Raw genomic sequence first — 15,771 nt, forward strand, 5'->3', positions numbered from 1 at the left:
ATTTTGAATTTTTCATTCTCCCACTTCTATTACTTCTCACCCATCAATTCTCACTCTTATCCAGCCCCTAGTAAGTGCCACATTCTCCACTAAACAATTAATACAAATAATCTCATTTCATTCTCACAACAATCATATGAGCTTCACTTGACAGATGAAACAGTCACAGGAAGGGTAAGTAAAAAACTTAGGGCCCCACTACTGGTAAGTGACAGAGCCAGGGATTTGAACTTGGGCAGTTTGGCTCCAGAGTCAATGTAGTTAAGCACCCACTCTAAGACAGTGGGCTCCAGGTTTTCAGAAAGAACAATAGTCACTAACTTCCCCCTCCTACAGTACTTACTGCCTCCATATTTCTTCCTTCTCATCATGTTCCTATATGAGGAAGTAGAGAGATCATCAATTTGGGAGGCAGGCAGACCTGGATTTAAATCCAGACCAGCTAGTTTGCTAACTTTGTGATTTCGGGCAAAATTCTTTGCCTTGTACTTCTAAGCCTCTATGTCTGTAAAATTAGGGGGCTGGGGGAAGTTTCACACCCATGTCATGAGGTTCTTGTGAGGATGAATTATAACATTATGATGATACATCCAGCGCACAATAGGTACTCAGTAGACGAGCTTCCTTCTTCCAGATCCCTGTGTCACCAACTCCCTTGACCCATTTTCACCCTTATCTGCTCTGTAGTCTCCTAGATCAGTCACCCCCACCACCCCCAAGTCTCCCCCACCCCGGGGTGTGTCACTTCCTCCTCTGCAGCCTCCCAGATCAGTACACAAAGGCTGCTGCTACTGCCGGAGGAAGGGCTGCTCCGCACGCAAGCACGCACCTGTGAGTACCAAGGCACCAGCCTTTCTGCCTCTCGCTACGCGCCCAGGCCCCACCTGGTCCCAGCCTCCTGGGAAGAGGCCTATGGCCTGAAGACACCCAGGGTTCAGCTGAGTCTTGAGAAGGGCTCTGAAATCTCTTCATCCCCAAGATCTTCTGTTCCTTTCCCCTCATCCAGTTTCACAAACCCTCCCTTCCCCCACCCATCTCTCCTGGGTTGGTTTCCCAAGAGTGGGACTGGAGACAGGGAAAGGAGGTAGGGGATGTATGAGTGCCATCATTTGCTTTACAGCTACGTGTCAAGGACTAATACAAGGTAAGGTTCTCCCCATATTACTCCCCAGGTGCTGCGCCTGCTGCCTAATGCCTTGTGCTCCCTCAGGCCTCCTCCCTTTGGGCAGATCCCACACTCCTTGGAGACAGTGGCTCAGTGGCTCAGTTCTGTCTCCTTGTGACGCTGAGTGGGCAGCAGAGGTTCCTCCTGACTTGGGAGTTCTGGATGGGTGGGGAATATGCTCTCTTTCTCAGCTGCTGAGGGGGCAATAGGGTATTGGAGTTAGAATTAAGTCCAGGAAAATGGACAACCCAGAGGGAGCGAAGGGAAGATCAAAGAAGACCCCAAGGAAACAGAAAGGGGATTAGGTAGAGCCCACGGGGACTGGTGTGGAGAAGGTGAAACTTTCCATGAAGATGGGGCCTGGGTTGGAGGGGAGAGACCTGATCGGTGTCAGTCCCTGCCTCTGTTCAGGTTCGCTGGGGACCCTGGGCAAGTCACTCACCACTCTGGGACTCGGTTTCCATCTGCGAAAAGATGGGGTTGAAATAGATTTTTCCATTCTATGTTTAGGATCAGAGGGGGAACGGAAGTAAAATCAAGTACTGTAAAGAAGTGGAGGAGAGAAAAGCAGACTAGAGGTGTAATCAGATTTCTGAATAGGAAGGGGAGAGAGAGAAAAGCAAAGAGATTAAGATACAATTGGTGGTAAGTCCTGCATCCCAAGGAGGGGAGAAGGGGGTTGGGGGGACATGTCCAGGGCCCCATTTAGGGGAGATGAGCAACTCCCGGGGAACCAGTGTGGTCCGGAGCCCCACCTGTGAGAGATGAGTCAAAACTGGTCTCTGTTCATGCTGCAGCATCCCCAGCCTGGGCGACCACAGGCAAGCCGAGCCGGCAAGCCTAAGGTTAAGCAGAGGATGAGTCCTGGGCTGGTCTCTCTTGCAGAGGGTGGAGGCTCTGTTAAATATATATCTACTACGCCTGAGGTCACAGGTGGTGGGGAGCAGGACGGAGGCGGTCAGCGGCTTGACACCCCACCCCTTCCCCACACCCCATGTCGAGTGTCTGGTACTGAGTCTCAGCCCAGGCTGAGAAGGATGTTGATGCTTCCTGAAGGAGTGAGCTGGCATTTCAAATGCACCGCTGATAGTTGTGTGAATTGTTACAGCCCTTCAGGAGGTTATGTCGGTTATGTCTGCACTGCTCACCAGTATTACAAATGATTCCTATTTATTAACTCTACAAATCCTCTTCCAGGGTTTATCCTATTAATACAACATGCACACCTGTGAAATGATAAATCCAGGAATTTTCACTCCAGTATTGTTTATAATAGTGAACAATTAGAAACAACATAAATTCTCATCACAAAAACTAAATACAACATGACATATCCGTGCAATGGAAATCTATACAGAACAAGGGAATTCTTTATTTCTTGGGTAGTGGGAACTCTAAGTAGTGAAACTGAGGAAGATGAAAAACTGGGTGCAAAGTATTCTAGCATTTGTGGAATTCTGTCATTTGATTCTATCACTTGAAGACTATATGTATGTTCATGTTAGTTTGTATATACACTAAAAATCTCTTGAAAGATGACAACCAAGAAAAATACTAATAAATGATGGTTATTTGCTTGGTGTAACTGTGGGAACTGGGGTGGATTGGGAATAGGAGAGGGACATTTCTCACAATCTTAACTTTTTGATTTTTAACATTGTGCTAAAAAACACATCAAATTGATCATTTAAACCATTTTAAGTGTATAATTCAGCGGCATTAGGTACATTCACAATGTAGTGTAACCATCACTGTTATCTAGTTCCAGAACTTTCTCTTCACTCCAAAAGGAAACTGTCCATTAAGCAGTCACTTCTCATCCTCCTCTCCTCCCCAACCGTCAGCAATCACTAAGCTACTTTCTGTCTCTATGGAATTGTCTAGTTGGGCTAGTTCATATAAATGGAGGTGTATAATGTGTGCTTGTCCATGACTAGTTTTGTTCATTGAACATCATGTTTTCAAGGTTCATCCATGTTGTAGCATGTATCAATACTTCATTCTTTTATATGGCCAAATAATATTTCATTGTATGGGTATGCCGTATTTTATCCATTCATCAGATGGGCATTTCTGGTGGACATTCATGTGGGTTGTTTCTGCCTTTCAGCTATTGTAAATGGTACTGCGATGAAGAGTCCTGCACAAGTCTGTGTTTCCTTAAACATCCGTTTTCAGTTCTTTTAGGGATATCCTTAGGGGTAGAATTGTCAAGTGCCAGGGTGATTCTGTGCTTTAACTTCATAAAGAATCACCAAACTGTTTTCCACAGTTGCTGTACCATTTCACATTCCCACCAGCAATGTATGAAAGTTCCATTTTCTCTGCATCCTCATCTACACTTATTTTCTATGTTTTTTTTTAATGCTAGCCATCTTAGTGGGTGTGAAGTGGTATCTCACTGTGGTTTTGATTTGCATTTCCCTGAAGGCTAATCATGTTGAGCGTTTTTTAATCTGTTGTTCATCACTTATCAATCTCCTTTAAAGAAACGTCTAAGTCCCTTGCTTATTTTAAAAGTAGAAAAAAAATAAAATAAAAGTAGATTGTTTTTCTCTTTGTTGTTGAGGTGTAAGAGTTCCAGAGTAAGAACATCCAGAGTCAAGTTCTGGATACTTGACAGATACGTGATCTGCAAATATTTTCTCCCATCCTGTGGTCTGTCTCTTCACTTTCTTGATAATGTCCTTTAAAGCACAAAAGTTTAAAAATTTGAAGTTCAGTTTATCTATCTCCTTCTTTTGTTGCTTGTGCTTTTGATGTCATAGCTAAGAATCCATTGTCAAGTCCAAAATTATGAAGATTTACCCCTATATTTTTTTCTAGGAGTTTATAGTTCATGAACTTATACTTAGGTCTTTGGTCCATTTTCAGTTAATTTTTGTGTATGTTGTGAGGTAGAAGTCCAACTTTATTCTTTTAAATGTAGATATCCAGACATTCCAGCACCTTTTGCTGAAGACTTCTTTCTGTATTGAATGGTTTGGCATCTTTGTTGAAACTCAATTGGCCATAAAGGGATGGACTTGTATGTTTCTTTCTTTTATTTATTTAATGCTTTTGGCTGTGCTGGGTCTTCATTGCTTTGCAAGGGCTCTCTCTAGTTGCTTCTAGCAGGGGCTACTCTGTTGCAGTGCGTGGGCTTCTTATTGAGGTGGCTTCTCTTGTTGTGGGCACAGGCTTTAGGTGCATGGGCTTCAGGAATTGCAGCACACTGGCTTGGTGGTTGCAGTTTGTGGGCTCTAGAGCTCAAGCACAATAGTTGTGGCACACGGGCTTAGTTGTCCCGTGGCATGTGGAATCTTCCTGGATCAGGGATTGAACTTGTGTCCCCAGCCAGATTCTTAATCAGTGGATCACCAGGAGAGTCTAGATTTGTATATTTCTGAACTCTCAATTCTATTCCATTGATCTCTTTGCCTGTCCTTATGCCAATACTATGGGGTTCTCAGGTGGTTCAGTGGGTAAAGAATATGCCTGCAGCGCAGGAGATACAGGAAACGTGAGTTTGATCCTGTGTTGGGAAGATCCCCTGGAGAAGGGCATGACAACACACTCCAGTATTCTTGCCTAGAGAGTCCCATGGACAGAGGAGCCTGGCGGGCTATAGTCTATACAGTCACAAAGAGTTGAACACGACTGAAGCTACTGAGCATGCATGCACGCATGCCAATACCACACTGTCTTGATTACAGCAGTTTTGTAGTAAGTTTTGAAAGTTAGAAGTGTGAGTCTTCCAATTTTGTTCTTCTTTTTCAAGATTCTTTTGGCTATTCGTGCAATGCTGTATGAATGTTAGGATCAGCTTTTGCATTTCTATAAAAATGGCCACTGGAATTAACTTTTTGATTTTTGAAACGTTATATTGAATTGCCTATTCAAATTTTAATTAGTAAGTTTCTGTTTTGTTTCGGCAGTGCTATGTTTTCATTGCGGAGCGCAGGCTCTTCTTGGTTGCAGCAAGTAGGTGTTTCTCTACTTGAAATGCACAGGGGCTTCTCTAGTTGCAGCGTGTGGGCTTAGTGGCCCTGTGGTGTGTGGGATCTTAGTTCTCCAATCAGGGATCAAACTTGCATCCCCTGCATTGGAAGGCAGATTCTTAACCACTGGACTACCAGGGAAGTCCCAATTAATAAGCTTTTAAAATTCTCAAATTTGCCTGGTCTTCCCTACAGGTCATTCCAGGAATTACCCTGACTTCAAGCTTTCTCCAAAAATCTAGATCCCCTTTGTGCAATGTACAGTAAAGAGAAAAATTTACCAACTCTGGCCTTTCTTTCTTCATTATCCCAGACTTTTAGACAGCTCTTCTTAAGAGCTGATTGTGATTCCTCTTGCTGTCATGTTGGTCAAATACAGCTGATTTCCCTGCCTTTTTCACATACTCCCTCAACTGCTCCAGCATTCTTTCCTCTCATTGCTAACCCCTGACTTCCCAACCCCGCTTATTTAGAGCCCCTGGCCCTCTTCCTTTAGAATCCAGGGTTATGAAAGCTACAAGGACTGTCAGATTACTTTTTGCAGCTCAGTTACTTTAAGTTGTGGAAACTAAGGCTCAGAGAGAAAGTCTGACTTGACACCAGCCAGTGAGTGACTAAGACTGGATCAGATCTGGTCCATTTCCTCTCTGCTTTGTTCTCTTTCCACTATAGCTTGGAATTGGTGAATAGCCCTGTATGCAGACCTTCGTGCATCCATGTCCCCTCTCCAGACTCTTGCTTAGGCCATTTTGCCCACTCTGGCCTCATAAAGTCTGCACACAGGGGACTTCCCTGTTGGCCCAGTGGCTAAGACTCCACGCTCCCAATGCAGGGGTCCTGGGTTTGATCCCTGGCCAGGGAACTAGATCCCACATACTGCAACTAAAGATCCTGCTTGCCACAACTAAAACCTGGGTCAACCAAATAAATAAATAAATATTAAAAAAAAAAAAAGTCTGTACACAGGAGGAACGGGTCTTTTCCAAGGCTCCTACCTCAGCCTGGGACATGCCCTTTCCTGCCATTTTGAAGAAACTGCTGAATCCACAGGAGGAAGTGAAACTATGGGGTGAGATAAAGAGTTGGAGTAGAGTTTTGAGAGGGACAACCACAGGCTAAGTTTAGAGGACCAAGAGTTTGGGGGCCCTTCCTGAGGACCCACGTGACCCCCTTTATATCCTATTACAGACTATGGTGGCTTTGTCAGTGGTCCTTGTTCTCCTGCTGGCCCTGAGCAGAGGTGAAAGTGAGTTGGACGCCAAGAGCTCATCCCCACAGGATGCCACAGAGTGGAGGGATCCCAATCTGTCCCTGCCAGGGTCCTGCCAGCCAGCTCCCTCCTGCCAAAAGTGCATCCTCTCACACCCGAGCTGTGCATGGTGCAAGCAACTGGTAAAGATGGGCCTGTGGCCTCTGAACCGTGTGTGTGTGTGTGTGTGTGTGTGTGTGTGTGCGCGCGCAACCTGGATATACAAGTATGATTGTGTGGGCACATGTGTGACTTTCTGGGTACACTCTGTAGTCCTGTATATGATTGAGTTTGTGCACATGACTTCTGTCTATGATTGTATGTGTGTGGGCACACACATGCATGTAAGATTCCTCTGCATATATGTTTGTCTGCATCTGTGTATCTGTGTATACATGGAGAAGACTTGTGACCTTAAACTTGGAGGAAGCATGTTCTTGCTGAACTCTTGTTTGTGTATAGCGAGAGGGATCTTTTGTGGGTATACCCATGAGAGCTTGGGGCTGTCAAAATACCTAGACTGGGGGGCTTAAGTGACAGGAATTTATTTCACAAACAAATTGATTGAGGATGTGAAATTTCAGATCAAGGTGGTAGCTGATTCAGTTCCTAGTGAGAGCTCTCTTCCTGGCTTGCCGACAGGCTGCAGACAAGCTGTCTGGTGTTTCTTCTTATGGGGATCTAATCAATAAAACATGAGGGCTCTACTCTCATGACCTCATCTAACCTTAATTTATTCTCTAAGGCCCCAACTCCACATACTATCATGCTGGGGGTCAGTCCACTGCAGAAAGTGTGTGATTGGGTTTCTGGATCTGGGTTGGGGGTGGAGGTGTGTTCCTGGATATGCAGCAGCCTATGACTGGGAGGGTAGGCTGGAAGGAGCTGGAAGCCTGTGGGCTTTGGGCAAAGGCTTGAACTACCTAAGTGGCAAGAAGGATGCAGGGGAGAGGGTGTCTCCCTGGTTGATCAAACAAAGCTGCTCTTTGTTCATGCCTTAAAGAGACAGGGCTCTGGTGTAGCAGAGCACAGGGGTGCCTGAGCTGGGGGGATGGGGCAGAAGTGTCTCACAGGAAATGGGGAGTTAGATGAGATAAGAAATGCGGGCACGCTCATGGGAAGACAGAGCTCCAGAGCTGAGTGGGTCCAGGAGAAAGGCACGTAGTGAATCTGGGAGGCCTGGAAGGGGAAGACTCAGAGTCAGCGGGAGGCAGAGAGCAGAGGTGCCAGGCCAGAGGAGCCAGGCAGGGACTCTTGGGCCAGCTGGATACGTTTCAGTCTCCTCCAGTCCCCAGACCAGAGCCTGGCACCTGGGCCAGCTGAGAAGCTGCTCTAACCATTTCCTTCCCCTGTGGCTCCCCAGCCAGTCCAGGGGTACCAGACACACTGAGGGGAAGGGAGTATCCTCTTCTGTCCCTATCGGTCCCCTTCCCAGGAACTGTCTTAATCTGACCCCCTTCCCATTTTGGCCTGAGTTGGCAGGGGAAGCTGGACTAGGAGGACAGGTTCTTCCTTTTTTAATGGTAGTGAGGTCCCTAAGATCTCAGCAGGAACTCTGTCCTGCTTGGGGAGGTGAGAGGTAGGTATCTGGCGGAAAGGGGGTGTCGAGATAAGAGTAGGAGAAGGGGGATGCTGTAGGAAGTGGGCTCTAGACAAGGAAGCAAGTATGAGGTTCGAGTGTAGCTGTGGAAGGAGGAGGGGAGGGAATTGGGGGTGGGTGCGGGGCTCAGGGAATTGCCTGACAGGGGAGGGCTTGGAAGTGGCCAGGATGGCAGGGTGGTTCTGGGAGCCGGGCTGAGGGTTTCGGGGGACCAGGGTTCCCCACACTCCTCCCCTTGCCGCGCAGAACTTCACGGCGTCCGGGGAGGCGGAGGCGCGGCGCTGTGCTCGGCGAGATGAGCTGCTGGCCTGGGGCTGCCTCCCGGGGGAGCTGGTGGAGCCTCGCGGCCGGCAGGAGGTGCTACAGGACGACCCGCTCAGCCAGGGCACCCGCGGCGAGGGGGCCACCCAGCTGGCGCCGCAGCGGGTCCGGGTCACGCTGCGGCCGGGTGAGTTAGGGGGTGGTGGGCAGTCAGGCCGGGGGCTGGGATTCCACCGCACCCCGCTGACCTCCCCACCACCTCCACCCACAGGGGAGCCCCAACAGCTCCGGGTCCGCTTCCTTCGAGCGGAGGGATACCCCGTGGACCTGTACTACCTTATGGACCTGAGCTACTCCATGAAGGACGACCTGGAGCGCGTGCGACAGCTCGGGCACGCGCTGCTGGTGCGGTTGCAGGAGGTCACCCACTCCGTGCGCATCGGTAAGCCCCGCGGAGCCCTGCCCGCTCCTGCCTGCCCTCTGCCTCCAACCAGCCACACCCCAGCCTCTGCCAATGTCTAGGACACACAAGGGCCTCTCCTGCCCTCTCCTGTCCACCCCCCACACTCCAAGAAAGTAATCGGGAAGATTCCCTGGAGAAGGGATAGGCTACCCACTCCAGTATTCCTGGGCTTCCCTGGTGGCTCAGACAAAAAGAATCCACCTGCAATGAGGAAGACCTGGGTTCGATCCCTGGGTTGGGAAGATCCCCTGGAGGAGGGCATGGCGACCCACTTATTATTCTTGCCTGGAGAATCCCATGGACAGAGGAGCCTGGCAGGCTCCAGTCCATAGGGTTGCAAAGAATCGGACACCACTGAGTGACTAAACACAGGACAAGAAAGTAAAGCGAGGGTTTATTTAAATGAAAGTGTGCTCTCAAGGGGAGAGAGAGCAGACAGACTCAGGTGAGAGGCTGCCCTGAGGTTTTTTTTTTTTTTCCTGCAAACCTGTTACCTGGGGCGTAGAAATGAAGGGGCAGAACACTCATGCCCTCTCCTGGTTTCTAACAGACCTGGCCAGGCCACAGGTTCCTGATATCTATCCCCAGAGACATCTTCTAGGTCAGAGCTAGGGGAGGTTTAAGAGTCGTTCCTGTAGGACCCCTCATTTTACTGGAAGGGTAACTGAGGCCCCGAATCTGGAGAGACTGTGTTCAGACAGCTCCCAGGGTCAGACATGCCTTAGACGTACCACCTGGACACTCCCCTGATGCCACGTCTCCTGGCCAAGGTGTAAATGCACTATCCCTGCTACACCTTCTGCTCTCATCCCTTCTGTTCACCATCCCCTGCTTCATCTTCTGCTGCTGCTGCTGTTACTACGCTGCACGCTCGAGCCTTCTTTAGCCTTCACCAAACCCCTGCCTGCCACCACCATGTCCTCCTCCTCATATCCATCCCCCACTTCCCTGAGCCTGTGCACTCTCCCCTTTGCCCCTGCTGGGTCCTGGGTCCCTGGCCCTTTAGGAGGACCGTCTCTCATTAGCTCCTCTGTGACTGTCCCCCACCACCAGATCTTGGGGACTGTCTTCTTGAGTCCTCAGCAGTGGCCCCCCCATCCAGTGACGTCTGGCACTACCTTCATGACTCTTCCCAGGCTTTGGCTCCTTCGTGGACAAAACGGTGCTGCCTTTTGTGAGCACAGTGCCCTCCAAGCTTCGCCACCCCTGCCCTTCTCGGCTGGAGAGCTGCCAGTCACCCTTCAGTTTTCACCATGTGCTGTCCCTCACTGGGGATGCAAAGGCCTTCGAGCGGGAGGTGGGACGCCAGAATGTGTCCGGCAACCTGGACTTGCCTGAAGGTGGCTTTGATGCCATTCTGCAGGCTGCTCTCTGCCAGGTGAGGGGGCGGGGAGGGTCTTTGAGTTGGATGGGCTGGTAGGAGTCAAGATGCACACCTGTGGTTAGCCAGTGCACAATTCTAAGGGGTGCGCTTTGTATTATAGTCCTGGTAGTTTGCACATTTATTTTGGCAGTTTCCTGGTGGGTTGGAGTGAAATGTCTGGAGGAAGAGGCATACTTTTCTAATTTACAAAGCCTCCACTAGCAGCAACCCTATTTGGGGAGAAGCAAGGAGCTGGAGACAGGGGGATGGACAAACTGAGTCAGAATGACGCCGGCCAAATCCTTGGCTAGTAGAGCTGGTGGGGGTAGCTCAAGAGCCCTCCCAGCTCAGGTGCACAGCCTACCACCCACCCCACTCCAGAAGCAGATTGGCTGGAGAAATGTGTCCCGCCTGCTGGTGTTCACGTCAGATGACACATTCCACACAGCTGGGGATGGCAAGCTGGGCGGCATCTTCATGCCCAGCGATGGGCACTGCCACTTGGACAGCAATGGCCTCTACAGTCGTAGCCCAGAGTTTGTGAGTCGCCACCCTTCCCCGCCCTCCCCATGGAGCCACACCTCTTCTCCTCCCAGGACATCTCCCTGTAGCCTCACTGTCCTTACGGTGACCACCCTGCCATCTTCCCCAGCAGTTCCTCCTCTTCATGTCCCTCCACGCCTCAGACAAACCCAAGTCACTCCACTCCCCAGCCCCTCCCCTCTTCTAGCTGGTGGAACCCTGGATTTGCTGGGCACCTGGATTTGCATTCTGTGAGGGGGGCCTGGGGTACTCATCTTGTCCCCACTCCTTGCTCCAGGACTACCCATCCGTGGGTCAAGTAGCCCAGGCCCTCTCTGCGGCAAACATCCAGCCCATCTTTGCTGTTACCAGCGCCACACTGCCTGTCTACCAGGTGAGAGCTGTGTGAATGCCAAACCCTCCCATGCCCAGCCTTTATCAGCTCCCTCAAATGCCCATTTTCCTCCCCCTATATGCCCTCCTTCCAGACTCCTCCCCCACCCGCAAGCTTATTTCCTGAGAATTGTGACCCACCATTTCCCTCAACTCCCCGCCCCCTGTCACAGGAGCTGAGTAAGCTGATTCCCAAGTCTGCAGTGGGGGAGCTGAGTGAGGACTCCAGCAACGTGGTGCAGCTCATCATGGATGCTTATAATGTGAGGGGTTGGGGGGGGCACTGGGGAAAGTGGAAAGGGACCCCCAGGTAGGATGGCAGAACTAAGAGGACAATCACCTGTTGGTATCACACCCCACAGCTCCTGCCTACAGTCTGTGTGTGGCTGTCATTAACAGCTCATTCACTCAGTCTTGCACTCATTCATAAATCTTAAGTGCCTGATTTGTGCAGAGCATGAAGCACTGCTCTGGGCAAGAAAGGGAATTAATATTGATTTTTATTTCATGCCAAGCACCATCCCAAGTACACACTGTTTGCTGTCTCATTTACTCCACTAAAACCCCTCCCTGCTTGGAAACTATTATTCTAGTTTTATCCATGGGGATACAGATGTAGGAAGGAGGCTAAGTGACTTGCCCAAGGTCACACAGATAACAGACAAAAGGGCTGGCACTTGTCCCATAAAGAATGTGATATCTGGAGACTGCCTTCACTATAAGCTTATCAATAATTCAGAGATATTCTTCACAGGAACCATAGAATTTTACAGGTAGACGGAACCATAAAAAGTCATGTTTCTTGGGTGTAGGTCTTATCTCTGCAACTTGACTGTAGGCTTCTTGACGACAGAGACTGTGTTCTAAACCCATGGTGAGAAAATGTGAGACAATATCAAATTTCCCAGGACAAACTCAATTGAAAGAATCTGTTCTTTAGACCTTGTATGCTCACAGACTACATGTCCAGACATGAGGTTTGAAAAACACAGCTACTGCATGTTTACAGCGCTGGCTAGCCCCTGAGCCCCACCAAGTCTTTGCTGCAACGGCCGTGTTAGAGACCTCTGGGCCCTGTGTTCTCGCTTGAGGCTATCCCAGGTCCTTCCTGCAGAAACTCCTCCTGACTGGGCAGAACGGAAGGAGCCCCCAGGTGGGCTGAGGGTGGGGTTCTGGCAGGATGTGGAACAGCTGGAGAGGGCATGAGGTGTAACTGGCTTTCACATGGTCACTCTCACTTTCCCCAGAACCTGTCATCCACTGTGACCCTCGAACACGAACACTCTATTCTCCCTCCGGGGATCCACATCTCTTATGAATCTCAGTGTGGGGATTCTGAGAAGAGGCAGGGTGAAGCTGGAGACTGGGGCCAGTGCAACCACGTCCGAATCAACCAGATGGTAAGAAGGAAGGGTGTGGGGGTGGCAGGGGGAAATTGAGCAGGCAGGAGGGGATGGGGGAACAGGCCTGGGAAACAATGTTAAAAGCCTGGGGTAGCCCTCCACCCGTCCTTTCTGAGACACTTTAATGAGCAGCTTCCTCAAATGTGTTTCTAGGAAATGGGTGTTAGCAGGACACTGTCCCTTCATTCGCTAAGTAGGGTTCTGGATGACCAGTGGGTTTGGGGTGTGTGTATGTGAACAGGAGTGTGTATGCGCCCAGGATCTTAGTATGATTTCCGCCTGCCCTGTCCTCAGGTGAATTTTTTGGTTACTTTCCAAGCTACCCGCTGCCTCCCAGAGTCTCATCTGCTGAGGTTCCGAGCCCGTGGCTTCTCCGAGGAGCTGACTGTGGAGCTGCACACACTGTGTGACTGTAACTGCAGCGACGCCCAGCCCCAGGCTCCTCACTGCAGTGATGGCCAGGGGCACCTCCAGTGTGGGGTGTGCAGGTGAGGGCCCACTTCCCTTCACCCACATGGCACCCCCGTACTCCTCCCACCTCATCTTCCATCCCTCCACCGGCAACTCTGTCTCTAGGCATCTTTTTCGTAGACCTCCCAAGACTCCACCCTGATTTTCACCTCCTGAAGCTTCTTCCCTCCACTGGAACTCTCCCTGCTCGTCTACTCCTTGGTACTCCATTATATTCCATACTCCTCTCAGCCTCTGCTCTCTCTCCAGCTATCTTGAGATCTTAAGTTTAGAGGGTTTGGGGAAAGGCAGGTCAAGACATAGTCAGATTCTCTGATCCCTCCCTTTCCCTCTCCTCTCTTCCCCTCCCAGCTGTGTCCCCGGCCGCCTGGGTCGACTCTGTGAGTGTTCAGAGGCTGAGCTGTCCTCCCTAGATCTGGAGTCTGGGTGCCGGGCCCCCAATGGCACAGGGCCCCTGTGCAGCGGGAGGGGACGGTGCCAGTGTGGACGCTGCGCCTGCAGCGGACAGAGCTCTGGACGTCTGTGCGAGTGTGACGATGCCAGCTGTGAGCGACATGAGGGCATCCTCTGTGGAGGTACCTGGAGACTTGGGGAGAAGGGTGGGGTCAGAGTGGCCCCCCAAGTGCATTGAGGCTCTGGGAACTTCTTGATATTAAGGGCAGGAATCAGGCTGTGATGCAGGGGTTGGAGGTTGTCTGACACACTCGAGAGGGAAATGGACGCACAGGAGCAGATCAGCTCTAGGCAGCCCATGATAGCATGTGGTGCCCAGTGGCTGTGGGGAGTATGGTTGTCACCCTACATGTGGCCCTACCTCAGGCTTTGGCCGTTGCCAATGTGGAGTGTGTCACTGTCACGCCAACCGCACGGGCAGAGCATGTGAATGCAGTGGCGACACGGACAACTGTGTCAGTTCTGAGGGAGGGCTCTGCAACGGGCACGGACACTGCAATTGCAACCGCTGCCACTGCAACGATGGCTACTATGGTGCCCTCTGTGATCAATGCTCAGGCTGCAAGACACCATGTGAGACACACAGGTGAGCCCTCAGGCCTTGCACCTTGGGAACAGGGCTCACTGAGCCCCTCCTGCCCACCTGCTCTTTCTGTGGGTCATCTGGGTGACAACTGTCCAGCTGGTAACTTACTGGCACCCACTGGACAGGGACTGTGCAGAGTGCAAAGCCTTTGGGACTGGTCCCCTGGCCACGAACTGCAGCACAGCATGTGCCCACGCCAACATGACTCTGGCTTTGACCTCTACCCTGGATGACAGCTGGTGCAAAGAGAGGACCCAGGACAACCAGCTCTTCTTCTTTCTGGCAGAGGATGAAGCTGGAGGCAGAGTTGTGCTCACAGTGAGACCTCCAGAGAGTAAGTGGGCAGGGATGCTGTGGACATGCCACATGAAGCCCGGCAAGTTTAATGGGTAGGGGGCCAGAACCCTGGAGGTGAAGATGCCAGGCAATCAGGCTGGGGACTGAAGCAGAGCTGTAAACCAAGGAAAGAGTGCAGGTGCTGGATCAAGTGGACCTGGCTAAGGCCCTGAGCGCTGGGATAACCCTGACCCTGTGGAAGTTCCCTTTGTTTTCAGTGACAGGCAGGACTAGGGAGGCTGGATGGGGCTGGACACATTGTGGGTGACGGGCTATCAATTCCTAGGCCCTGGCCCCCAGAAGTCCATTATTTCTTCCCCATAGAGGGAGCAGACCACACTCAAATCATTGTGCTGGGCTGTGTGGGGGGCATCGTGGCGGTGGGACTGGGATTGGTCCTCGCTTATCGGCTCTCAGTGGAGATCTACGACCGCCGAGAATTCCATCGTTTTGAAAAGGAGCGGCAGCATCTCAACTGGAAGCAGGTGACGAGGCTGCCTCCTCCCCTACTGGGTGGGGTTTTCCATGCTTCCCCTAGCTACAAGGGTTTTGCTTTCTGCTTCACCATCCCCAACTCCACCCCATTCCTTCTAGCACCCCACACCCCAGGCCTATGCCTCCTCTGCAGGCTTACCCTGGTTCCTCTGCTCATTTCCATCAGTTCCTGGGGTTCCTGCTCAAGTTCTAGGCTGGCCTCTTAGACCTAGATAAAAGAGGAGTCCTGGGACTTTTCCTCATCACTGGCGACTTCTTTCCACAGGACCACAATCCTCTCTACCAAAGTGCCATCACGACCACTGTCAACCCCCGCTTTCAAGAGGCAGACAGCTCCCTTCTCTGAAGTGGGGAGAGAAAATCACTGCAGGGCTCTTCTCTGAGATGAAAGGAGTTGAGGCGTAGGGTCCATCAGGCTACAGCTTGGCAGGGGGCTAATGCCCTGCTGAGCAGGCCCCTCTACTTCATTCTCAGAGCAACATTGAAAGGGCTGCCTACTGCTGCAACCTTGCTTCACTACCTCACAAGCAGTGGGGGCTATCCCACCCAAGTATACAATAAAGTCTTACCTGAGAACGCACCTGTCAGTTTGTTTTACCCCAGGCCAGGACAGGTTGTGGAGCCTGGGCCTCACATGCATTCCTCCTCCTGCCACCTGAGGGCAGGGTGAGGGAGAGTTTCTCAGACTTAACAGTACGCAAGAGCCGCTATGGGCTGCGTGGGGAGCAGCAGCACTGGGCTGGGTGGGCTAGTGAATCCTCAGGTAAAGCCGACAGAGGAGTGCCACAGGCCACACTTGGAGAGACACTGTCTTGGCTGGTGTCTAGCCTCGTTCTGTCCTGCTCCATGTATTTTCTTTCCTTATTCAGAATTGATAGCCTGTTTTTACTTCTCCTTGTTGTTCCTCTGCGAAGGGGAGCTCACAGGGTGCTGGAAGTTGTGGGGTGGTTGTTACATTTGGTGGGAAAAAAGAAAACTACTTTGGCCCCAGTGAAAAAACTTCTCCCAAGGATATCCTTCCCAAAGAGATA

At 50.9% G+C, this 15,771-nt stretch overlaps 1 protein-coding gene across 7 annotated transcripts; it reads left to right on the forward strand.

The window, feature by feature from the left end:
* Positions 1-773: 773 nt before the first annotated feature.
* Positions 774-15,316, forward strand: ITGB7 (integrin subunit beta 7). Of its 7 annotated transcripts, XM_081596992.1 has the most exons (17): positions 774-831; positions 1,121-1,144; positions 1,676-1,810; positions 6,334-6,537; positions 8,241-8,442; positions 8,527-8,697; positions 9,855-10,096; positions 10,463-10,621; positions 10,902-10,997; positions 11,170-11,259; positions 12,244-12,396; positions 12,694-12,887; positions 13,222-13,445; positions 13,690-13,909; positions 14,035-14,243; positions 14,570-14,730; positions 15,006-15,316. In XM_081596992.1, the coding sequence occupies exons 4-17, from the start codon at positions 6,337-6,339 to the stop codon at positions 15,084-15,086; spliced, it is 2,403 nt and encodes an 800-aa protein (XP_081453118.1). In that variant the 5' UTR covers positions 774-831; positions 1,121-1,144; positions 1,676-1,810; positions 6,334-6,336; the 3' UTR covers positions 15,087-15,316. The 7 variants fall into 7 exon arrangements, with proteins under 7 accessions (XP_081453118.1, XP_081453116.1, XP_081453117.1 ...); XM_081596990.1 differs by lacking the exon at positions 1,676-1,810; XM_081596991.1 differs by lacking the exon at positions 1,121-1,144.
* Positions 15,317-15,771: the final 455 nt, after the last annotated feature.

Source organism: Giraffa tippelskirchi, chromosome 4 (assembly GCF_054371585.1).
Source record: "Giraffa tippelskirchi isolate mGirTip1 chromosome 4, T2T-mGirTip1v1.2.pri, whole genome shotgun sequence".
NCBI lineage: Eukaryota > Metazoa > Chordata > Mammalia > Artiodactyla > Giraffidae > Giraffa > Giraffa tippelskirchi.